This window comes from Rhizoctonia solani, chromosome 1 (genome assembly GCF_016906535.1).
Source record: "Rhizoctonia solani chromosome 1, complete sequence".
Taxonomy (NCBI): Eukaryota; Fungi; Basidiomycota; class Agaricomycetes; order Cantharellales; family Ceratobasidiaceae; genus Rhizoctonia; species Rhizoctonia solani.
The window spans coordinates 1,204,618-1,227,725 of NC_057370.1; the positions used below are offsets into that span (position 1 = coordinate 1,204,618).

A 23,108-nucleotide genomic window follows, 5' to 3' on the forward strand; every position below is an offset into this window, starting at 1 on the left:
TCAACGCCGGGCCAAGAACACGCTTGCTGATTGGGTCGAACAATAACTGAGCGGGTACCGTACTCGATTCGGTAGCAACGTCAATCAAGGACGCGTTACAATAACAACAGTTCTATTTATTCACGGTGGTTTCGCCGGATTCCGCAGTAGGGATTGAGCCGGTGCTGGAATGAATTCGCGAGCTTGTGATGAGGTCATCAGCAGTCACTGAAGCTCCAACAGACATAATCTCTCCGAGAGACTCGCCAACCTCTGCATGAGAAGCGAGTAGAGAGTGCTAGAGAACGAGAAAGTAAAACAGAAAAATCAGTCTTTGGTGCACTCCACTCTTCGTAATGGCATGGGTTATTGCAAATAGACTGAGCAGATCGAAGTGAGCTGCATTGCCACCGTTCGATCGTGTTCGATTCTCGACCCCGCACTTCAAATGTCCGGTTCAATTTATCGTCGCGTGGCCACGGCCGTTCCAAGAAAAGCAGAGCACAAGCGCGTGCGTACCAAGCCACCAGGATGAAAATCCAGAAACGGGCAAATTCCATGACAACTCCGGGCTGCTATCCGGAGGCCGAACGATCGACGGCCTTGGGTATATATCCACCTCGGAGGTGGTCGTTTCTTGAACCACCTCCCCCACCTGATCCTCAAGCCAATGTTTAGTCTTTCGCAGAGTAGCGCAGGGTATGTGGGAAACTCTGCAGAACGAGAAAAGGTGTTGTGACTGAAATTCTGGTCGATTCGCGCAGTACTAGTAGCAGTTCTGGGGGTGCCAGTGATCTCCAGACTGGTGAATTTAGCCAATTCTGTTCCACTATTGCAATAATATTGACGTATTGGCCATAGTGCTCAGTCCGAGCAGCTCCGGATCCCACTCTCGTACGTCCCTTTTCTTAACACTCCCCAAATCCCCGACCAAGTCCCTTTTCAGACGATGAAACCGACCCAGAAGAAATGAGCGACCCTCCGAGAAAGCGTCTGCGTAGGATCGCAGGACTAAACAACGTCAAACGCATACGCGGCTTTTTAGCGGGGATCGTAAACGTACCAATGGACATATTTGCTCAAGTCAGTCTATCATCCGAATTACTGCTCCGCAACTATTGATCATGCGCTCGCTACGTCATATAGATTATGTCTTTTCTTCTGCCAATAGACGTCCATTCTATTGCTCGCACAAACAAAAAATTCCGCAAGTTGTTGATGAGTCGTTCGGCTAGAAATTTGGCGTATGGCGGAGCGAAATGTACCAAACCTGCCGCCTTGTCCAAGTCATATGACTGAGCCGCAATATGCGGCGCTCTTGTTTGGAAAATGGTGTTCGGTGAGTTGGTACGTTGGGTTCTTAAGGAGCAGGTAGTAACAGCGCCGGCCTTCTGCGTAGACGTGTGGGGGAACAGCCAATGTGAGCCGAAGGATGGATGAAATTCTGCTCGTGCGGCTGTGCAGCAGCTGCAGAGAGCGAAGGTAAGTCAAGTCTATAAATGCTCACAATCTGGCTGTACCTGAAAGCTATGAATGCATAGCATTGTCGGAATATCGTCTATTCCCGAAAGGGTGCACTCATATGTCCGGTTGTCTCACTGTGAGTTACATAAAGAAGGTGCCAAACCCGCATGTACCTCACTCTTCGTTTTCTCCGCTATCTAGCCATCAAATCATCCATGCAGAATTCACACTGCTACGGACTGATAGATGACGTCAACTCGGTTGTTTCCACCGTATTCGAACTTGCGATTGAAGGAGATGCTCTAAAGACTGATGAATGGCGGGGGGACCGACTGGAGCAAATTGAGAAGGAAAAAATCGCGAGTTGATTTAACTTACAGATAATGGTACTAAAACTTACTTGCGAAAGCGCCATGGGTTTAGTTTGCATTCAAGTTGACTGGATACTTGAACCGTGTGGAAGAAGAGAGAGAAGAGAGGGTCGAGGAACTGAAGAGGAGGAGATTTGTTGCGTGGGTACCAGGAAACCTTTAAAGGAATTCTACTGATACGTATTGGGGACTGGGGGGTTAGCATAAAGGCACACCTGATGAGGGATGGATGGGAAGAAGCGGATTGTGAGGTCGATTTTGAAGGGGAGGAGGCGTACGAAATGCTCCAAAAAGATTGGGATAGACTAGTAAACCAGCCGAAACCCCTTACTATCAGAAGTGAGTCCGCTGGCATCCTGCATAACACTAAGCTTTAATCTTTGTCTCTAGGTTGGGAGAGCATCAAGTTGAAAGTAACACGCATTGCAGAGATCTATAGGGAATTCCGTCTTGAGGCCGAAAGGACTTACCGCGGTATGGAACGTCGACTAAAGTTAGGCGAACTTGTCACTGCGATCGACACTGAGGAACCTCAGATCATCGAACTGGCCCCTGAACATGACCACTCCTCCGATCAGTCGGAATCCCTCACTATCCCATTTCCAAATTGGACTCGTGCACTCAACCTATGGACTCTCCGCCAAATCGCGGAGGAAGACATCTCGGGTCTTGTCGCCGAGCAAAGATTCATGTCTCGGAGGGGGATGATTGTACAGGAGTTAAGGAATTGGCAACGTTCACTGGCTGCGTGTCTTGTGAGGAAGTTGGAAACTCGTGATCACTTTGGCCTGGGTGACTTGCTTGTATGTCGCATGCCATTTATGCCTGGTCTACGACGTACACATCCTCCCGAACCTGGTGAGTGTTTCTGGATATCTTTCTGTGCGCATCTAACCGGCCGTGATCAGTGGAGCTATCCACCGCATTTACCGCCGACTCTAGCCAGTATATATTGGACAATGATATTCGCACACTTCTCCGGGCCGATAGCGTATTCGAGTTTTATGATTATCCAACATGCTACTACTTCCCCGAAATTGTAGCAATCGTCCGAGACAAACTTTTACCGCCGCCGTCCTACATTCCTGCCAGATATTCCGAAGATGACCGTGACGACATCTACAGCACCAACCCTATGGGCCTTCATGGAGTGGGCGCTCATAGGCTCGGACGAAGAGCCGCTAGGGGTCTACTTGCATCTTTAGGTAAACAGAACGCAGCGTATCTAGAAATGAGCGGCTATGGAAGACGATTTGTATGTGGAAGGTGCTGGGTCAAGACACCCATGACGTGGATTGAAATGGTTAGTTGCCCTTAGATTTGCAAACTGGGTACTCACCGCAGCATGGCTTTTTAGGTTACGCATTACGCGCGGAATGTAACCTATAATTGGAACTTCCCAATTACCTGTTCCTTGCGAGCCGAGGGTATCGAATGTAAAGAAGAACATGGTGGGTTCAAGAGCAATGTCATCGGGACGCGAAACAAGACTCGTGCCGATGAGCAATCAGAGTTCCAAGTCACTACCCGTCCGCTCGTGAGGCTGTTATCTATCGACGAACTCAATTCCTTGGAGAGCGAGCCACTGTCGACGCAGTTTACATGTGGGGTTTGCGATCAGGTTGCGGACTTGCATAACGGCCAAGGGCTTGACGGGAAGCCCATTCCGCGGCCCAAAGGTTCACGGGAGGTAATGATTGAGCACTTGCTAGACGTGTAAGTGTTTTCGTATGGAGATAGGACAAACCTTATTGATGCCCTGTTCTAGGCATAATGTCACCCAGGACATGCATCAGTTCAAATTGAATGAGTGCACGTAACTCTACCTACAACATCCTTTTCGTAGCCGCTATTTCAATAGGGTTAGTTACAGTGCAGAGCAAATAGATTACTTGATAACTTTATCTGGTCTTCGTTTTAATTTTGTTTATTGCATCTTGTTTACTTGTTTGTCACATGTTTGATTAATTACCATATATTTCCCGTCCATCCGCAGAATCGTAGCTTTATGTTACCATTGGCCTAACCACTGGTTATATTGGTACACCTATGGTATACTTGGTTAATCCCACTATGTTTGAATCTCATACCATCACGTGGCTCGGATTCGGATTTTGTTTACACCCCGCCACTCGATTACCGCCGCGAATCTCCACCACCAGTACTTCGAGAGATGGGCCTTTTAACAATTATTCGAAAAAACAAGATGAAGGAGCGCGAGATGAGAATCCTTTTCCTGTAAATTGTAGTTCGCGATTTGAACACACATGCTTACTTGACAAAACTAGAGGTTTGGACAACGCGGGCAAGACTACCATATTAAAACGGCTGAAAGGACAGGATGTCATGTCGACCAGTCCCACACTTGGCTTCGAGATTTCTACAATAACATACGGAAAGTGAGTATCGAATACACCGTCGGTTTGCATTCTCATACTTATGTATTTACAAAGGTATCTCTTGAACATTTGTGAGCAACATTAAATCGTATATTCGTCTAAACCTTATCCACCAATATGATCAGGGGATGTTGGTGGCCAAAGAACCCTTAGACCGTACTGGCGCAATTACTTTGAACAAACTGATGTGCTTGTCTGGGTCGTGGACTCTGGCGACCGTTTGCGGATCGAAGATTGCCGTGAAGAGCTACACGCTTTGTTGCAAGAACAAGTACGTGTCTTCATTTTCTATTATACAGATTTTACATACTGACAAATCGTGAAGAGGTTGGCTGGTGCATCTCTATTGGTCTTTGCGAACAAGCAGGATATCACTGGGTCGATGTCTGATGAAGAAATAAAAGAGGTGCGCTCAAAATGGACTCAACGTGCTGGAAAAGTTGAGATACTAAGTTTGTCCCAAAGGCACTTGATTTGCCTTCAATCAGATCGCACCACTGGAAAATTCAGCCATGTAGTGCTGTTACGGGAGAAAATGTACAGGCTGGGTTGGAATGGGCAGTATCCGATGTAGCGCAGCGTGTTTATTGGGGTGTGATAGATGAAAGCAGGCCAAACGCGACCACACCTATGAAACTATCTTCCAATTAATTATAGAAATAAGTAGCTGGACGTAAGTACTTTGGATGGCATTCGACCGGAGCTTGCTAACAGAATGACACTTCCCAGTGCTTAATTTGTCGCGAGACACATACTTGCAGAGTATGTAGCGATATGTGTATCTATTCAGCTTTGTTCCTCTATTTACGACAATGGTTAGTGTCCGGATCTCAATCGTGGTTTCGTGCAAGCATTCGATACACAGAAGTTGTTCTTTCGCAGCATATATGAGAGTCCGATAATTATGACGACTGAGTGGCGTGAGAATAGAGTGCGTTGATTGAAGTGCCGATGAGCGAACGCCAGGAACTTGACGAAATAACCACAAGATCAAGATGACGTACGTGCGAAAACCGATTGCTTTATAGTTCGCAACAGAATACCCCTATGAGTGGAATTCATGCCCCCAGCCACTTTCTTTTGGCGGTATCCAAAAACTGTGTGGTTTATAGTTACAACTCGGTTACGACATTCCAGTCTACTGGCTCAGTCTAAAACGGGACTCACGCTAGTTGTAAATTCAAGGCGTCATTCAGTGCACACTTCCAACATGGCTTCTATCGATACTTCTATTTACCCTCATGCAACTGGAAATGCGCTAAAGACTGTACAAGAACATAGTGCGGGGGATGTAGATAAGGCCGAGCTTGTTTTCTATAGTGGTAATTATGAATTGACCCCCCCCACCCGTGTAATTATGACATATGGGTCCGTTTCCATAGGATGGTTTTGTCCATTTGTGCAGAGGGTAGGCTTCTGACACTACCTTGGTATATTGTTTGACTATAACACATAGCTTTGGATACCGTTAGGCGTGGATTGCTCTTGAGGAGAAGGGTATCCCATATTGTGAGCCAATGGCTATTCCCTTCTAAAGCCCGTCCTTATCGAAAATATTTACAGTGTATCAAGAAGAGAATCCGTATAAAAAGGTACTTCTTCGCCGATAGCACTGGTTTACTTGTCTGCTGATAAATAACACGGGACTTTCAGGACGTCAAGTTTTTAGAGAAATTTCCGAAGGGATTAGTACCAGTAAGCCGTACATTTTAAGGTCTCTCTATATTAAAACGAAGCGCTATTAGGGAGTTCTGTACAAAGGAAATCCTATAGCAGAATCGCTCGTGATACTTGAGTTCCTTGAAGATGGTAGGCCATTACTTCCAAATCCGGTTCAATGTATGGATTCGAATGCTTTGGTATAGCTTACCCACAAGTTCCATTGCTTCCAACCGACCCATACTCCCGAGCTCAAGTCCGATACACTGTTGATAGTGTGACCAAATCTGTTTTGCCCCCATTTTACAGATTGCTTCAAGCGCAAGAAGAAGATAAAAGGGATGAGGCGCGTCAAGGTACGCATACAACTGTTGAATATTTGTATCGTAGTTTATAGAGGTGTTTCAGATCTGTACAAGGGCCTTCAGAAGTTTACCGAAGGGATAACTGGCCCTTTCTGGGCCGGAGAGCAGTTCACACATGCGGACATTGCGCTACTCCCTTTCATTGTCCGATTGCCAATACTGGAAGCCCACCGAAGCTTCAAGAGAACCGAAGTCGGGCATGGATTTGAAGGTAGGCACACTCAACTTGCTGATGGCGCTAATACTTACCTCACTCATGTTTGGGGCTTGCGCCAGCGTATGCGGAACGTGTTGTGAATATTCCATCTGTCCAACGCACGCTCTCAGATGCAGAAAGATATGAGGAGGTGTATGACCGCTACCTGAGAAACGAAACACAATCAGAAGTAGCGAAAAGCACCAGAGCAGGTCGTATTCTTCCGTAGTCCATTTGATTTTTGGGCACACAGCGATGATACAAACAAGTCAAGATGATGTTACAACTGGCCCCTTCTCATAATGTTACGCCTGATCCTCTTTCTTTCTCCGCCAGCCTCCTCTGCTATACTCCTACCCCACTGCAGGAATGGCAACCCATCCTCTTCATTGGTATCTTTCTCGGGATCTAGGAACGCCCAAACCGGCATAGTAAGCTCTCCGAGTACCAGTATCCGGCACAGCCTTAATTGGTTGGCGGGTACAGGAGTAAGCAGATGAAGTTGGGTTGCTGAAGCCCCTCGGACGAACCCCAAGCCGATACAGCGAGAATTTTGGGGAGGCGGAGGAAGTGCACCTTGGGCATATATCATTTGGGCAGGTTTTGATGGAAAATCAGGAACAACTAAACCAACGATACCGCATACAATTGCTCTAGAAATATCGGCCTGTACAACGTCGTCGCCGGTGGGAGAAACGATGGTAATACTTTCGAGAGCTGACCGAATATCAATGGAAATAGGAGCGATGTTCCTCATCGACAAAGATGTATCCCAACAAGCAATCGAGTGGCTCTGGTCAACATGATTGTCTTTATGATTACGACTGTAGAAGTATGAGGCGAGTGTTAAACTTCGTAAGTCTGCGGCGGAGAACCGTGGGGAACGGGAGGAAGGGAGTATAGGAGACAAGTTGATCAGCCGACAAGGGTTAGTGGATGGGTCTCTTCCAAAATCTTTTGAATATGACGGTGGTTGGGCTTGGAAGAGATCGAACGACGAAGATATGCGAGGGGTTTGAAACTCTACGATATGGGTTGGTGTAAATAGCCCTTCAATAGATCGAAGTAGGTCAGCACCTAGCCCCTTCACCCAACCCTGTGTATTGATAACAAGGGGGACAGAGCCAGAGTTCTTGGTAAGATCATTGTCCACATTTTCGTCATTGAGAGATTCAGAGTATTTGAGTTCCAGTTGATAGCGCTGTGCAAGGTCACCCAAGGCTGCAAGATAGTGCGATGGGCTAGTCTTGGGCGAGTTTCCGCCAATAAAATGAGCATATCTGGGCGGGTTGTCGTGGGTGAACGGTGGTCCTGCAAAGCAGTGTTCACTTGTTAGCGATCTAAAGTTGAAAAGTGATCTACACACCAAGTACTGGTGTCTTCAATACATTTAAGGAAACCATCCCCCCTGGAGTAAATTCGCTTTGCCCGAGGTCGCAGTCAATAAACGCAACGCTGTGGTATCTTCAGAGAGGCTAAGCTAAGATAATATCATCCACCGTTGGCACTTTGTACATACCTACTGGTAAGATTATTCGCTAGCACACGAGAAAAGGTGCTTTTCCCAGAGTTCTTGGAGCCCCGAACTAATATTATAGGGGCGTCGTATGCAAAGCTTCCTTCGGTGCCTGGGTCCTCCTTTGAAACGACTGAGAGAATGGTAGCAATGGCTTGTTGCCAGTCATCTGGAAAATCAAAGCTAGAGTCGAATTGTGACTCGGTCCTGTACTAATACAGCTCAGTACCATAATCATTCTCAAGAATAGGAATTATCTACCAGATGGGCTGATTTGAAAACCTGTTGGGTTATGTGGTTGTCTCGTCCGTCTGGTTCAAAAATACCCGCAAATGTTCGCACTACTTGACCCAGCTGTTCTACACCTGTTAATAATTCTTGAAGGACAAGAACTACGTGAGATGGAGATATAGCCTCGACAATGTGCTTTGGAAGATTTGATATCAACTGTGGCCCATTCTGGCTCAACGTTTCGAAGCTCGCGTTAGTGGTGGGACCTAAAGCGTCCAAAACTGGTATCGGATGAGAACGTGGCGCAAATATTTTGTGGGAAGTCTTCGAAGGTGATAGTGTTGTCCCCAGTAGCTGGATGTGGCCTTGGAGCAACGTGAGTTCCATCGTGCCTACGAACAATAGCGATTCTCCTTGGTTGAGTAGGACTATCCTCGTAGCGCTACGTCGTCCGACTACGGAATCTACATCATCAGGTATGAGAGTAAAACAATTTTTCTTCTCGGTTATAGTAGGTATATTTTTGTTTGGCCTAAAAGCACCCCAGAGTAAATTTTCAGAATTCCGAGGGGAGTTTTCGTACTGACCGAGCAGGTAAACCAAGCTCTGCTGCCTGTTGACTAGCGTAAGTAGTTCCAGTTTTCTCTGGGGTAGGAGCATTTGTAATAACCTCCTCCTCTGAGGAGTTAAATGGTCGGCTCGGAGAGTATGGCCTTTCGTATGTATAGTCTAGTGGTGTCGGTTTTTCGACTGCTGGTATTACTTGAGAATAAGGATAAGCTCTGGCCTTCTTCCTTGAGTAAGAATCAGTGACCTGGTCGGTAGGGATTTTGCTGTGCCTAGAAGGTCGTGCCGGCGCCTTTCGCTTCAGTGTTGGGATTGAGGTGGTATCAATAGCAGAAGAGGCTGTATCAACTGGAGCTTTAGAAGTACCATCTGTTTTCTGAGTCGAAATCGAAGCATTAGCGGTAGCAGCCTCAATTTTTGCCTTTCTTCGAGCAATAGCGCTAAGTGCAGGTCCTCCAGACATGTTGTTCGGTGCATACAGTAAAATGTGTTATATAGGCGATCATTGGATAAAGAGAGCACTAATCCGGAATTTTGACGCTCAATGCATCACGTGACCATCGCCTTGCTTGGGTGATTTCCACCACAAGATTGTTCATTCAGTTCGAGCACTATGGCATCTACAATCGCCTCACAGGGGGAAGCCGCAAAGGCTAGACTTCCACTCGCATACCGCGATCAATGCTCTGCGTTAGTTCTCTCGGGTATAAATATTGTCAAACCGTCCCTCACTGATTGGCCCAGGTTACTTATCCCACTAAACAAGTGTCGGAGACAAGGAAACTACATGCAGTGGAATTGCGAACATGAAAGGTGTGTATACTCAAAATGATACATTGTTGATCTGGATTTGACCCCTACCGTAGACATGAATACGAAAAGTAAGCTCAACTACAATCTTCCACGAACGCAGCTTAATACGTTCCGTGCGAATTTAAGGTGCCAATACGATGAGTCAGTTTTATTTAGTAACTGTCTAATATTTGTGCATTAATTCGTTCTCGCCCAGCCTCTTGCGTCGAATGAGACAGCTCTCAAAGATCAGGAAGGAACAGGCTACGGCAGGGGACGAGTAAGCCAGGTCACTAGGCCAATTGGCGATGTGATAATATATACCATTGTCAATAATCGACATTATTGTTAGAGTGGGGGTCATCCTTCATCCATAATTTCACAGGTAACTGTCCTTCTTTAAGGATACTCCCTGATTGCCTTGTCCACCTTCTCTCTAACCATATCAGCTGTCTGGCTTTTCCCAAACGCATCCACGAATTGACCCCTCGGATCCATCAGATAAAAGAAAATCGAATGATCCACCAAATAGTCATCGTTTTGAGAAGCATTCGGCGGGGTGGAGAAGTATACTCGGTATGCTTTACAGGCAGCCTTGACCTGTTCGTATGTACCAGTTAGCCCAATAAGTCGAGGATGAAATTCGGCGATATATTTCTTCACAATCGGCACAGTATCCCTCGCAGGGTCGCACGAAATGAAAACAGGCTGAACGATCGGACCATGCGAGGCATCTAGGAAGAAGAATTAACATGAGACCATAATCTTTCAGAGAAAGCCCACCAATAGCATCTACCACTTCCCCCATTTTATCCAACTCCTCCGGGCAAATGTCTGGGCAACGTGTAAATCCAAAGTATATCAGAGACCATTTACCAAGTAGGTCCATATGGGTAAATGGTTTGTCCTCATGTGACACTAGCTGGAAGGGGCCACCGACTTTGGGTCGCCCGACTTTGGAGTCGGCGGCTTCTTGCCCTTTCCATATACTTTCAATGTACAGAACAAATATCCGAACGCACTTTACTCACGTTTACGTTCCTCGAGTTTGGCCTTTTCTGTGGTAAAATAATAGTACAGCCCTGCACCAGTTGCAATAAAGAGCGCCCCGGCTTTCCATGAGAAAACCTATCTATATGCCTGAGATGCCTCGATGAGTGTATCATGGCGCATATACACTTACTCCAACTGTCGCTCTATTCCTGGCATCCGTTTCGGGATGAGATGAGCTCATGAGGCGCACCGTATTTGGTCTAGAATGAGAGAGAATTGTTGATAGTAGTTGTGGCCGGCTTCGGAACTGTATCGGGCTCCTCAGTGCCAGCCTGAGCGTTCCGGCATTTGTGCAAGGAGACATCTAGCAAGGAATAGTTGGTTGTCAAATCTGTGATTCGCTTTTGCAATATTTATACGTCTTTGGATAGAGCCACGATCGTAAGTAATTTCCAAAAGTAGGCTGTGCACGTGACTTCCCTAATGTCCATGTCGACCGCGTTTAGTGCTCGAGCAGCTTCCTCCTAACAACATTCACCTTATCAATACACGGCAAGTTGTTAATACATTAGGACTCATTGGCTAAATTGATTTATATTAACTAGGGGTATAGCGACATATCATGGTGCGGAAGAAGTATTTCAGCAAGTTGGGGCCCAGTTTTGTTAGGAGCGAGCCTGTAATCATCGACCTAATGCTGCCTTCTCCCCCTGTGATAGTCATCGACATAGATGATCTGGAGAGCCTTCCGGATCTTGATATCCAAGCTTCAACTGTTTCAGTCAAGTCGGAGCTGACGTTGGAGCCGGAGCATCAATCGATAAACGAACTCAAGAGCGAGCCCAAGGAAGAACCCAAGGACGAACCAGGAGATGAATCTAAAGACCGATCACAGGAACAGCCAAAGGACCAATCACAGACCCAATCAAACGACAAATTTAAGCAAGACCCGAAGGAGGAACTTAAACAAGAACTCAAACAAGAATTCAAGCAAGAATTCAAGGATGAGCCCAAGGAAGAGTCTATGCTTTGCACCCTACCTATAATACCACCTATCAGACGTCGGCTTGACTGCGTAGAGATTCCTCCAATGCGGCCATCGCTGAGAAGAGCATGGGAGCGGGAGCTAGCACGTGAACGAGAGCATCACCGGTTCCGAATCCGGCTTGTTCATCGGACGCCTCTTTTAACATCCCCCACGTCTTCTTGTTCACCTAGCCCAGAAACACGTTTTGTGGTAATAGCAGGTATTCGACTGCCTGTCTCTCGAATGCTGGACACGATGTTTGACTGGATTCACCGACGGCATGAGCTCTTTTTACGACGATTTGAAGGTCACCCTCCCCCCTGGACGGAAGATCCTATTCTCAGAAATCACCGCTTCACAAACGTCTCTAGAACATACGACCGTGCAACTCAGTTCCTGATAAATAGAGTGATTAATGTGGGCGATCAAACCCACGAGGAGCTTTTCTTTCGGATGGTTTTATTTCGGTTATTCAACCGTATTAGTACCTACGAATATCTCGAGCGTCGCTGTGGTCCACTCACTATTGCGAATTTCAACATACCAAGGTGGTCCGCCGCACTTACAAGGCTGCAAAACGAAGGCAACAGTCTTTACACAGGAGCATATCAGGTCAATTGGCCTAATTTCGGTGCTGAAACCGCCAACAAACCTAGCCATGAGAAACACTTTATCCTTATCAAGCACATGCTCGAGGACGAGCTTCCTGAAAAGATGAGGAGATACAAGCGATTGAAGGACGCTTTCGAAAGCATACTGTTATACCCCAGCTGCGGTCAATTTAATAGCTACCAGTGAGTTCCGTTCCTCCTGTTCTGCCTCGATGGGCTTACCGAAGATCCTATCAGGCTTGCCCTGGACTTGAACATGCTTCCCGAAGTTAACTACGATCAAGACACTTGGGCACCAGTTGGTCCAGGCTCCATGCGTGGATTACTTAAGATGTTTGGTCCTCGTGTAAGAGGCATAGAAAATCAAGCAATGTTGTATTTGCTCTCAATTCAGGATCAACATTGGCGTCGCCTTGGAGTTGATACGAATCAACCTATTCATGGGCCAGGTCTATGTCCTCCCAGAATCGGGTTGCCTGAAATTGAGCATGGCCTCTGTGAGGTCGATAAGTATTCACGAATGAAATATCCCGAAATCAAACTCGGAGGCGGAAAGACTCCCACAACCATCAAGCACCGATTTAAAGAAGAGTTGGCTACTCAACCTGTCACCCGCGACCTTCCACTTAAGTGGCAGAAGATGTATCCATGTCCGTGAGCGTATCAAGATTCCACTTGTTTACTATGTATATTGTCCACACAATTCGTGGCCCTAATTTTTAATTTAATCGCTGGGCTTATGGTTCTTGTTTGTTGTGTTGCGCTGCTGTACATACGATTGTCTCGTGCCTCAAAGGGCAGTAATGTTGACCTAATATCCAAGATACCCAGTTTGTGTGGCCGTTGCTTGGGATAGTTGGTTTGGTTATATGCACATCGAATATTGCATGACTCGCACATAATTATAAATATGGTTACCCCGAAACAAAGCTTCTGAATCTCCGGGGGTGGGTGGGCAGAATGCGGAAAGAAGGATTGGGATCCCAAACCTGAAAGGATTGCGGGGTAGATACAGAGCCGGGCTGTAATTTGCTAGTATTACTATTCAGAAAAAATGTGCCATTTGGGAGCGTCCCATTACTTTGGCTGGGCAAAGGTAGCTGATGGTAGATGGTCGACGACAATGCTATACCAGGTTTTACATACATATGAAGCTATTCCAAATTATGTATCCTTTCTAGACTCGTCTATGGTTTTATGAATTGGACCAACGACGTCGGGAGAATCCGAAAATTTATCCGTTGCTGGTGTGGGCGGGAGGACAACCAACTCCGGAGTTCCTCGGGCCAAAAACCTTGCACGCTCTTCCCTCTGAGTGGCCATATTTTTCAAAAGGCCTGTGGCCGGTGACTTGAAGAATAGCAGAGGAACGAAAACCATAATGTGTCCATACCAAGCCATGTTGCTCCAAGATTTAATTGAAGCTGAAATGGTCAACAAACAGAACGGCCCTGCTACATAGTTCAAGATTAGTTGCGTGCAAACAATGCCCAAGAAATCGTATACGCGTTTTGATAGCGTGGGGGGTGGAGATGATGAAAGGACTTTTGTTGCTTGTTTTTTCTGGCCCTTGGGGGGAGGTGATAATAATGGCGGGGCAAAAAGGGGTCGTAGGAAGGTACGACATTGCCGGGCAACAGTTTGTATAAAACCTCCTAGAATGAACGTGAGGTAGTATCCACCGCAGAATCCATGCTTAACAACACGGCATTAGTTTCGTCTCAAATTTCTTTGGGGGCAATAAAATACTTACCCAGAGTGCGCTGGTCAAGAAAGTCAACATGCTACTCTTGAACCCAGGCCGTTTTCCTTGGGGCGTGACACGCTTATAAATGCAGTTGCGCAACCAAACGTTGGTGTTGATATTCCAGCTATCTAGTAAAACCTTGAAGTTCGGAGCAAATTCGATATTTTTGATGTCGATGTTGGCGGTTTTATCCCAGCGTGGCTGACCCGTAGCATCAAAACCGTTGAAACCTAGACCGGACAAGATGGCGGCACCCTTTTGATATTCGAAATCAATGAATTAGATCGAGGTGATCACGCACAGCAACGCACCTCAGTGAGAGACCAGGCGCCATAGTACTTGGTTCGAGTAACAAATCCAAACAATTGGGTCGTTCCCAGCCTGGGCGCACCGTGTCAATTACTGCGCTTGGGGAGGTCCTACATACTCACTTGTACCAGAATGGCCTCGCGCTCCATTTAGGGTCTACGCTCATGCCATAATTGAACTGAGGGTTGAAGAGAGTAAAGAGCAGTAGAAACACTAATCCCTGGGCAAACTTAAGGTAGGCCACTCGTTTACGGCCAGCTGGGACTCGTCGTTTTATCTTGGGAACTGAGTCGTTCTTCTCGGAAACTTGGGATCCACCATTGGAGGAGCTTTCAGGTGGTACGAAGATCGTCTCATCGATCAATGAACGATACGACACGAATTCAAATGCAGGGCCAACAAGTAGACCAGGAAAATAGAACCTAGACAATCGCAGATTGGAAGACCAGTTTGGAGTGAAATATTACTGGACGTACACGTAGCCGAGAAATTCAAGTAGGCTAGGGTATTCTTGTACTCTAGTTGCAAGCTGAGAATGATCTAAAGACTGCATTTGGGTTAGAGAAATCTGACCGTTGCTACTATTGTTGTGTACTATACCTCTGTTGGTTGACGTCCATCGTAGATGTTCCAAGCAAATGTGGAGAGCTTGATAACAAGGACCATTTGAGTTCCCGTGATTTCGAGATCATCCAAGGTGAGATATGCAGTACGATACGCGTGGCTATAAATAGCAAAATAATCAGAAATGTTTTCTTTGTGGTCGAGGCTAAGGTTTACTTGACTAGAAGATGCGCCATAACAAACCTAAAATAAATAGCCACAGTTAATGGACGGCTGACTATCAAATTGGATTTAGCTTACGCAAATACGATCCAGGGCATGTTTTGAGACTTTATACGCTTTGCACCAAAGTAAGTGAAGGTGGAGCTAAGCAGCAAATGGGCCGTCCCCCAGTAGAGTCGTAATATCGGGACCAAGAAAAACATCGAGACAGTGATATTATAGACATATTTTATATGAGGGTTGTCCTTTGGTAACCTGACATAGATTGTGCTGAGAGGATACGCGACGAGGAGGCAGAAAATTAGCTAATTGGAGGCGGGTTCGATTGCTCTGATGTCAGTCGTCGTGAAGCGGAAATAACGGATGACATATACCCACCTTTATTTGATCTGCTGGGGCACCCAGTACGGACGATATGGAGACGAAAAGGCCGTCCATCGTATAGTTGGTGTCGTCACAGACGTGGCAGTCCTCAAAGGACTTGCTAGTTTTAATCGAGATAGCACGCTGCAAATGGGACCCTGATCACCATGGACAAACGATTGGGGTTGATCGGCTCGAGCCAACGCCCCATAGACTGACCGTTGAATTGTATGCTCACATTATATCATTCTTTGAAAGCAGCTGTTTGTGGTTCTGATACCAGCAAACTCCCAATTGATACGCGTGTAAAACTAAAAGTGCTCTTTTCGTAGAACATCATACATTGCGTTACAGTACACAATCAAGTACTAGCGCCCGATCACCCGATTGTTTGACATCATCTCTGGGCCCATTACCGTGCTACCATCCCTCCAGTCTATCATGCCCTGGCAAAAAGTCATCACCCTTGGAAGGAGATCCAAAGGGTATGATAAAGCATAGATGCTCTACCTTGAAACCAGAACGCTAATTCTACGGAATAAGTTGCCATTTGGTCACTGACGAAATTCTCCCTCAGATTTCTGAAGGGTTGAGGCAAACGCCGGTAAGTATCCTCAAGCACTACTCTAAGACGTACCCCCTAAATATGCATTCGAGGTCGGAATACTCCACCTATTTATACAGCATACTTCTGCTGCTTTGACGGTCAATGAGAACTATGACCCTGGTATGCTAATCACCTCTACCCACATTGAGTAATTGTTAACGGATACATTCAAGATGTTAGAAAAGGTTAGTCAAATTGACTCTTCGAATCATTTTGAACTAATAGACCATTTGAGATATGAGCATGGCTCTGGATCAGATCGTCCCGGAGAGCATGCCGTGGTTGCATACAGATGAGGGCCCAGAGTGCGTACATGCCAGTTTGTGAAACTTCCACCGCTATACTAATCAGATCTTACGATTCCGTATCGCAGCGACTCGTAGGTGCTACCAACTATAGGATCCTATGAAACGTGATGGTGACCATAATTGCAGTGTATCTCATACGAAAACCTCCCTCATCGGGCCTTCTCTCCATATCCCAATCACAAACAACCGTCTTAACTTGGGGACGTGGCAAGGTATATACTTGGCCGAGTTTAGGTTCGTACTTATACTCGATATTGACAATCATGTATTTACTGGCCTGTTTGCAAATAGGCATGCCCCACACAGCCGTCGAGTTGTATGCACCATTTTGTGAGTAGTACACCTCTTGTTATGTGTAGTAAAGGATCTTTCACTCAAGCAACCACACTTTTTCAAGGCCATAGATCGAGTGACACACGAAGAAATCATTAAAAACCTACCCTTGTTTTGCTCCATTGTTGTCTAACATTGGTATCTTGCATATTAATGAAAGGGCTGTGTGCCAAAATCAATTAGCATAAAATTAATTATGATACAACCACCTGAGAGTTCCACAGGACATGAGGGTTAAAGGGCGTTATCCTGGGCATAGTCTATTGCTCAGACATGACCTCGTAGTCAACACCGAGAGCCACGAGCCTGATGTAACATATATGAGGTCTGATCTGTGTCAGTACTAAAGTATTGCATTCTTCTTTGGTTCTGTCCAATCACTGCTATATCATGTCTGAAGATCATTGACTCCGACTCCCGGGGCAACGCACCGCAAGAGTCGCCTTCGGACGTTGTTGACACAACACAATTGCAATTTCTTCGTTTATTCATTGTATTTGCCTTCATCTACGGCCCATGTAGAGTACCAGTTCCTGCCTGTCACCGTCTTTATTCGTGTTCATTATATAGATCCTTACAAGATTTATTCTTTGCTTATTTTAAAGGGACAAAAGAATTGGTCAATTTCAATGTTAATTGTTTTCACTGGATGTTGAGATCCGGTGTTTGCGCTAATCATACAATGTAAACACGGACAAGTCGAGGATGATAGTAATGGCGATAACGACAGATCATGCATGCGGCGGGGCAGAGACAACAGTAGGCCCGCCCAGAAAATAAATTAAAAGCAGTTGCGAGGCGCAGTTTCTTGACGCTGTTGAAGCGACGAGAAATGCACTTAGGCGTGCTGCTCACGGGCCCAGCGAGCGGCGGCGACGAGGTTGGAGAGGGAAGCCTTGGTCTCCTTCCAACCGCGGGTCTTCAGGCCGCAATCGGGATTCACGAACAGCAGCTCGGGCTTAATGAGCGTCAGGAACTCGGCAATACGATCCTTGATCTCCTGTTCGCTAGGCACACGAGGCGAGTGGATATCGTAGACACCGGGCCCGATCTCGTTCGAGTAACCAAACTGCTTGAAGGCACCGAGCAACTTGAGGTCACTCTTGGAAGCCTCAACGGAAATAACATCAGCGTCAAGACGCTGGATCGACGGGAAGATATCGTTAAAGTCAGAGTAGCAGAAGTGAGAGTGAGTCTGGGTGGCATCGGTGACACCGGCTGTGGCAAGCTTGAAGGAATCGACAGCCCAGGTAAGGTAGGCATCCCAGTCGATGCGGCGGAGAGGAAGCTATGAAGGGATGAGAGTTAGCATACGCAACCAGTTGGCTGAGTATCACACTTACACCCTCACGGATAGCCGGCTCGTCAACCTGAATGGCATGGATACCGGCCTTCTCGAGATCGATAACTTCGTCGCGGAGAGCAAGGGCAAGCTGCTTGGATTGGAGCTCGCGAGAGACATCGGCACGAGGGAACGACCAGTTGAGGATTGTAACGGGGCCAGTAAGCATACCCTTCATCGGCTTCTTGGTAACGCTTTGGGCATAACTCGACCACTTGACAGTCATAGGGCCGGGACGGCTGACGTCGGAGACAATGATAGGGGGACGCACGTAACTAAGATTGCAATATTATTAGGATTGATCACCGCCAGGAAACATGTTACCAACCGAGATCCGTAGCTTTGAACCCATCCGTTCTGTGTGAATACGAAGCCGTTGAGCTGTTCACCGAAGTACTGAACCATGTCATTACGCTCGGGTTCGCCATGAACCAAGAGGTCAAGGCCGAGCTCTTCCTGGATCTTGACAACCTCCTGGATCTCCTTCTTGATAAACTCGTCATACTGCTCTTGGGTGATGGTACCCTTGGTGAGGTTAGCACGAGCAGTGCGGATCTCCTTGGTCTGAGGGAAAGAACCAATAGTAGTAGTCGGGAACTTGGGGAGAGCAAGGTGTTTCTTCTGGGCCTCCCAGCGGTCTGGGAAGGGACTCTTGCGATTGAGATCATCGGGAGTGATGGCAGCAACGCGCTTGCGAACAGCATCATCCGAGGTGCTCTCGAATTCACGGCGCTTCTTGATCGACTCACGGTTGGCCTCGAGAGCGGTAGAAACAGCGCTGTCCTGAGAGCCAGAGAGAGCGGCAGCAATGGTAGCAACCTCGTGCGCCTTCTCAAGAGCGAAAGAGAACCAGTCGCGCTGTTCAGAGGTAAGCTTCTTCTCATTGGCCAGAGTGACCGGGGTGTGGAGCAACGAAGAAGAGGTAGCAACAATTACACGGTCAGAGTCAAGGGCGTCGACAGCCTTCTGGCCCAGCTTAATGGACGCCTCGAAATCGTTCTTCCAAATGTTGCGCCCAGACACAAGGCCAAGAGAAAGAACGATGGGGGTATCCTTGATGGCCGCAATGACCTCATCAAGCTGAGCAGGTGCACGGTCGAGGTCGATGTGAAGACCAGCGATTGGAAGCTTGGCAACAAACTTAAGGTTAGAATCGAGGCGACCAAAGTAAGTAGTGAGAAGGATCTTGGCGCCAGTCTTAGAAAGAGTCTCGTATGCGGTGGCAAACTCGTTGGCGTACTTCTCGGCGAGATCGAGAACGAGAACAGGCTCATCGACCTGGACCCACTCGGCACCTGCACCCTTGAGCTCCGAGAGGATTTTCTCGTAGGCAGGGAGAAGCTTGGGAAGGAGAGAGATACGGTCAAATGACGACGAAGCTTCCTTGGCGTTCTTTCCAAGAAGGAGGAAAGACAGAGGACCGAGCACAACGGGGCGAGTATCAATACCCGAAGCCTTGGCCTCCTTATATTCATTGAGGGCCTTGTTGTAAAGGAGCTTGATGTCAGTAGACTCGGAAAATTCAGGGACGACGTAGTGGTAATTCGAGTCGAACCTGATGTACGAGTAACGGTAATCAGAATAATTAATTTCACCGAAAAAGGCAATTGTTACAAACCATTTCTTCATCTCGGAAGCGGGGACGTCGACGCCATCTGCCTGGCGACCACGACCCATGGCAAAGAAGACATCGAGGTCAGAAAGCCCCTGGCCCTGGTAACGAGGAGGGATCACGTTGAATGCGGCCGAGTGGTCAAGAACGTGATCATAGAGAGAGAATTCACCACTGTAAAATGCATATGAGCGCGTATGACGCGATATTTGCATAAAAATGCGTACCTTGGGACATGGGCAACACCCTGGCCCTTAATCGATTCCCAAGAGGCCTTACGGACATCAGCAGCAGCCTTTTGGAGATCTTCGGCCGAGAGTTTCCCAGCCCAGTAGGCCTCAACGGCCTTTTTAACCTCACGGAATTCACCTATCGAGAGTCAGTATATGCATAACTGCTTATATTGTAACAGACCCACCAATGCGAGGGAAACCAAGAACGCTAGAAGTAACCATTTTTTGACAGAGGTAGAGGGTGTGGAGAGGATGGTCTGCGGCGCGTTCAAATTTAAATACCTGCCCAATCACGTGGCGCGCTCCATTTTATCTTCCGCCATCCATCAACTAAATCGTACGTTGAATATTTTCATCGAACCCCCGGGAACCGCTATTAGCCATAGCCACTCATATAAACGCACAAAGCACGCCATCAAGTCGCGTACCTATCGATCTAGCCTGTCACGGCAGTATCACGGCCTATCTTCACAAGTGAATAACATGATGCCCGGAAATTCATTTTGAGAAGTGTCCTCAGCACCTAATAAGGTATATTACATGACTTAAAATACAACATGCTTAACCATTGAATGCTGCGAATGACCTAGGGTTAGTATTCCAAACGTAAACCATGACAGGAGCTCCACTCACCATCATCTCCTATCTCGACACCAAGCTCGGAGCGAGCCATATCTCTAAACTGTTTGTCTAATACATCCTCGAATCCCCAAGCAGGTCCATATAACCACTGCCACACACGGGTAAACCAGAATCCAAGATCTACAACTGAAAGTGCGATACGGAATACCACAAGTGAAACCACCGCATGGAACGTGTTCGAGATGCCGTAGGTCACTGAGGGGACAGCTTGCGCGTACCCCACTGCTGCCCACCGTGCCGTTATGTTTAAACGATTAGATGGGCTCCCAAGGGATTGGTTATTAGCTTGTAGCATTCGCTGTGCCCGACCGACAAAAATAAGCTCCTGCACTACACATCAATACGGGAGAACCCTAATTGCCCAAGTAACATACCCGAGGGATAAGATCCTGAAATTCCAGAAAGGTTTTCATCTTTTCTTTGAGCATACTGATGACAACAGGTTTAGGGCAATCCACTTTGAGTCATCAAAGAATGACAAACTACGTACACCTGCTGGGAATAATGATCGGTTGGTACATCTTGATGTTCCTGTTGGCTTGGGTCTGGTTTTTGCACGCGGTGCGGCCGTAACAAGATGGCACTCGAGAATAGATTGGCATTTCCTTTGCGGATCCCCCATGTCTCTGCGATGCTCTGCTTACGCTAATGCGTGAGGACGAGTTTTAAACAACAAATACTTGAGAACACTCGCCTCGATGGCGTCGAGATCTCCGATAAACAAACTTCGCCAAAGTGTAGCATACTCTTTCCTGAACTTTTCGGGTAACGTCACGTATACTGAAACCGTATTTTTTAATCGTTTTTATCTCAGACAATTGGGCCGACTCACACCCGTGGTCGATTAAAACAACCTGAGGTATCTTTGGGTTCTCCGGGTTCGGTCTAACAAGAACTGAATGACGCATATACTCAGCTGTTCAGTCAGGAATCATCAATAAGTAAACACTTGCCGTTTCCGGGATGAGGGTCCGCATGCAAAAATCCAAACACGAACACTTGAGCGCCAATAACGTCGAGCAGTGTGTCCATTGCAATCTTAGGATCAAAGCCCCACTTTCGCTGAGTCGCAGCATCTGTGATACGACAAGCTCCGCCAATCCTAAGCCCGTAGGGTGAGCTTCCATGTGCTGGTAGGAATGTAGTTCATTAGCCCACCAATCAGCCGTCATTACTCGATCTCCGGTACGTTCCCAGTAAACTTTAGGAATCAAGGCTCTTCCTCGAAGCTTTGGGTCACTATCAATATCTTCCGCCGCACGTGTAGCGTTTCTGGCCTCGCGTATAAAATCCGTTTCGTGACGCATTTGGTCGCTAACATCTAAGTTAAACAAGCGGTGTGTATCAGCAACGCATTGGCTCGAGTAGAGCTAACTAACAAGTTGCCACAAATGCGATGGGCATCCCAAAGAACTTTTCTCCCATCCAGAGGAGCATCCTATAAGAGAACAAATCCCATTCAAGCTATTTTTGGCCATGAATCGAGTGCTTGATGTGACTTGAGAAAATTAACGTACTTGTTGAGGGATCGCTGATTTCTGGACCTTGACAGCGACCTCTTTTCCATTCAGCACGGCCCTGTGAACTTGGGCTATGGAAGCCGATGCGATAGGTTCGGGATCGAATGATTCGAATAGAGCAGAGATAGGGGCTCCTAACGATGACTCGACCGTCTGTGAATGAATATCTCAGTGCTTGCGTAGGTTGAGGTCACGCCGAAACTACCTTTTTGACTATACTGAAGTCTTCCGTTGGTGCTTGATCAAAGATTGTATTAAATGCTTCTCTGTCTGATGCGAGATTCAGGACAGGCTTTATGCGTTAATACAGACGAACGTACAAGGTGCTGGGAGTAATCCTGCCTGAAGACCGATTGCTTGGCCTGCCTAAGATTAGTGCGTGAGTATATACCTCACCATTATTTGGACATCCCACCTTGATATATAAACCGCTAAACAGTGTGTTAGACAAAATATATGATGTATACAGATATGTACGCACTTACCCGTTATCAATCACACAGTTGTGAAGTCTTCTGGCAACTCGCTCGTGTAATTCATCAATCCCTTCTGAGTTCTCTGGGTTGAAGTTCCATTTATCTGATTTAGGGTTTCAGCTGGGAGATTATTGGTGGTGCACGCGACTACCCACAATCCAGTGTGACTACGATGCTATTGAGATTTCGCCCATGATCAGCATGTATTATCAATTCGATGTGAGAAAATCACCTACCCCATCCATAATGTTCTCAACGAACGCCTTGAGAACATTAATTGCCGTTAATATACCCCAATCGGGTTCGTATTCGATAGAGCTTTACCAAGTGCTTACCTGATGGCACTGGCTTTATATTCTCGGTCGTAGTAGTAGGTCCCAGCCCCAACTGTTCCGAGCCCAAATAACATCTTTGCGGCTCTATATCGAGGCATGGGGACTGCCGAAACGTTCGCATTAGCTCGGCTTAGTCGAGGCCACTTCGGGCCTACTAAAGTACGATATTGGGCCAGGTTTAGCATATTAAATCTATAAGGGTATGCGACTGAAGAGAGGAGTAGTTAAGTCTTAAAATCTGTGCACCTGCATTTTGTATGGTGCGGGCGATCCTGCCGGTGACTTGCGCGTCATCGTCTGGAACTTGGTCATCGACGTCGGCCCA

The 23,108-nt window shown here is 46.9% G+C and overlaps 8 protein-coding genes across 8 annotated transcripts; 3 read left to right on the forward strand and 5 right to left on the reverse strand.

Moving 5' to 3' along the window:
• Positions 1-649: 649 nt before the first annotated feature.
• Positions 650-6,662, forward strand: RhiXN_03876 (ADP-ribosylation factor family; the record flags this gene model as incomplete). The annotated part of the gene is made up of 21 exons (XM_043323693.1): positions 650-678; positions 744-784; positions 841-873; positions 926-1,062; positions 1,867-1,955; positions 2,017-2,153; positions 2,205-2,672; positions 2,723-3,117; positions 3,172-3,530; positions 3,583-3,630; positions 4,103-4,213; positions 4,268-4,284; positions 4,339-4,484; positions 4,539-4,619; positions 5,686-5,722; positions 5,777-5,805; positions 5,867-5,908; positions 5,959-6,022; positions 6,079-6,228; positions 6,281-6,448; positions 6,514-6,662. 21 exons carry the CDS (start codon positions 650-652, stop codon positions 6,660-6,662), a joined length of 2,730 nt encoding a protein of 909 aa, XP_043176112.1.
• Positions 6,663-6,713: 51 nt separating this feature from the next.
• RhiXN_03877 (mRNA cleavage and polyadenylation factor CLP1) lies at positions 6,714-9,210 on the reverse strand (the record flags this gene model as incomplete). The annotated part of the gene is made up of 5 exons (XM_043323694.1): positions 6,714-7,744; positions 7,800-7,897; positions 7,953-8,161; positions 8,211-8,712; positions 8,768-9,210. 5 exons carry the CDS (start codon positions 9,208-9,210, stop codon positions 6,714-6,716), a joined length of 2,283 nt encoding a protein of 760 aa, XP_043176113.1.
• Positions 9,211-9,360: 150 nt separating this feature from the next.
• Positions 9,361-9,823, forward strand: RhiXN_03878 (NADH-ubiquinone oxidoreductase family protein; the record flags this gene model as incomplete). Its single annotated transcript, XM_043323695.1, has 5 exons — positions 9,361-9,437; positions 9,492-9,560; positions 9,614-9,628; positions 9,687-9,701; positions 9,757-9,823. 5 exons carry the CDS (start codon positions 9,361-9,363, stop codon positions 9,821-9,823), a joined length of 243 nt encoding a protein of 80 aa, XP_043176114.1.
• Positions 9,824-9,938: 115 nt separating this feature from the next.
• On the reverse strand, positions 9,939-10,773 carry RhiXN_03879 (uncharacterized protein; the record flags this gene model as incomplete). The annotated part of the gene is made up of 4 exons (XM_043323696.1): positions 9,939-10,273; positions 10,323-10,517; positions 10,571-10,667; positions 10,723-10,773. 4 exons carry the CDS (start codon positions 10,771-10,773, stop codon positions 9,939-9,941), a joined length of 678 nt encoding a protein of 225 aa, XP_043176115.1.
• A 453-nt stretch (positions 10,774-11,226) lies between these two features.
• Positions 11,227-12,828, forward strand: RhiXN_03880 (uncharacterized protein; the record flags this gene model as incomplete). The annotated part of the gene is made up of 3 exons (XM_043323697.1): positions 11,227-12,353; positions 12,408-12,516; positions 12,565-12,828. 3 exons carry the CDS (start codon positions 11,227-11,229, stop codon positions 12,826-12,828), a joined length of 1,500 nt encoding a protein of 499 aa, XP_043176116.1.
• A 506-nt stretch (positions 12,829-13,334) lies between these two features.
• On the reverse strand, positions 13,335-15,215 carry RhiXN_03881 (endoplasmic reticulum membrane protein; the record flags this gene model as incomplete). Its single annotated transcript, XM_043323698.1, has 8 exons — positions 13,335-13,865; positions 13,924-14,172; positions 14,229-14,298; positions 14,349-14,648; positions 14,703-14,773; positions 14,827-14,950; positions 15,007-15,033; positions 15,091-15,215. The coding sequence occupies 8 exons, from the start codon at positions 15,213-15,215 to the stop codon at positions 13,335-13,337; spliced, it is 1,497 nt and encodes a 498-aa protein (XP_043176117.1).
• Positions 15,216-17,461: 2,246 nt separating this feature from the next.
• RhiXN_03882 (5-methyltetrahydropteroyltriglutamate-homocysteine S-methyltransferase) lies at positions 17,462-20,032 on the reverse strand (the record flags this gene model as incomplete). The annotated part of the gene is made up of 6 exons (XM_043323699.1): positions 17,462-17,911; positions 17,967-18,240; positions 18,294-19,520; positions 19,584-19,751; positions 19,805-19,946; positions 19,996-20,032. 6 exons carry the CDS (start codon positions 20,030-20,032, stop codon positions 17,462-17,464), a joined length of 2,298 nt encoding a protein of 765 aa, XP_043176118.1.
• A 339-nt stretch (positions 20,033-20,371) lies between these two features.
• RhiXN_03883 (ABC1 family protein) lies at positions 20,372-22,968 on the reverse strand (the record flags this gene model as incomplete). The annotated part of the gene is made up of 16 exons (XM_043323700.1): positions 20,372-20,385; positions 20,444-20,777; positions 20,827-20,881; positions 20,943-21,088; positions 21,141-21,232; positions 21,285-21,368; positions 21,450-21,773; positions 21,832-21,916; positions 21,970-22,125; positions 22,178-22,242; positions 22,293-22,338; positions 22,388-22,403; positions 22,458-22,551; positions 22,604-22,623; positions 22,685-22,711; positions 22,784-22,968. 16 exons carry the CDS (start codon positions 22,966-22,968, stop codon positions 20,372-20,374), a joined length of 1,743 nt encoding a protein of 580 aa, XP_043176119.1.
• Positions 22,969-23,108: the final 140 nt, after the last annotated feature.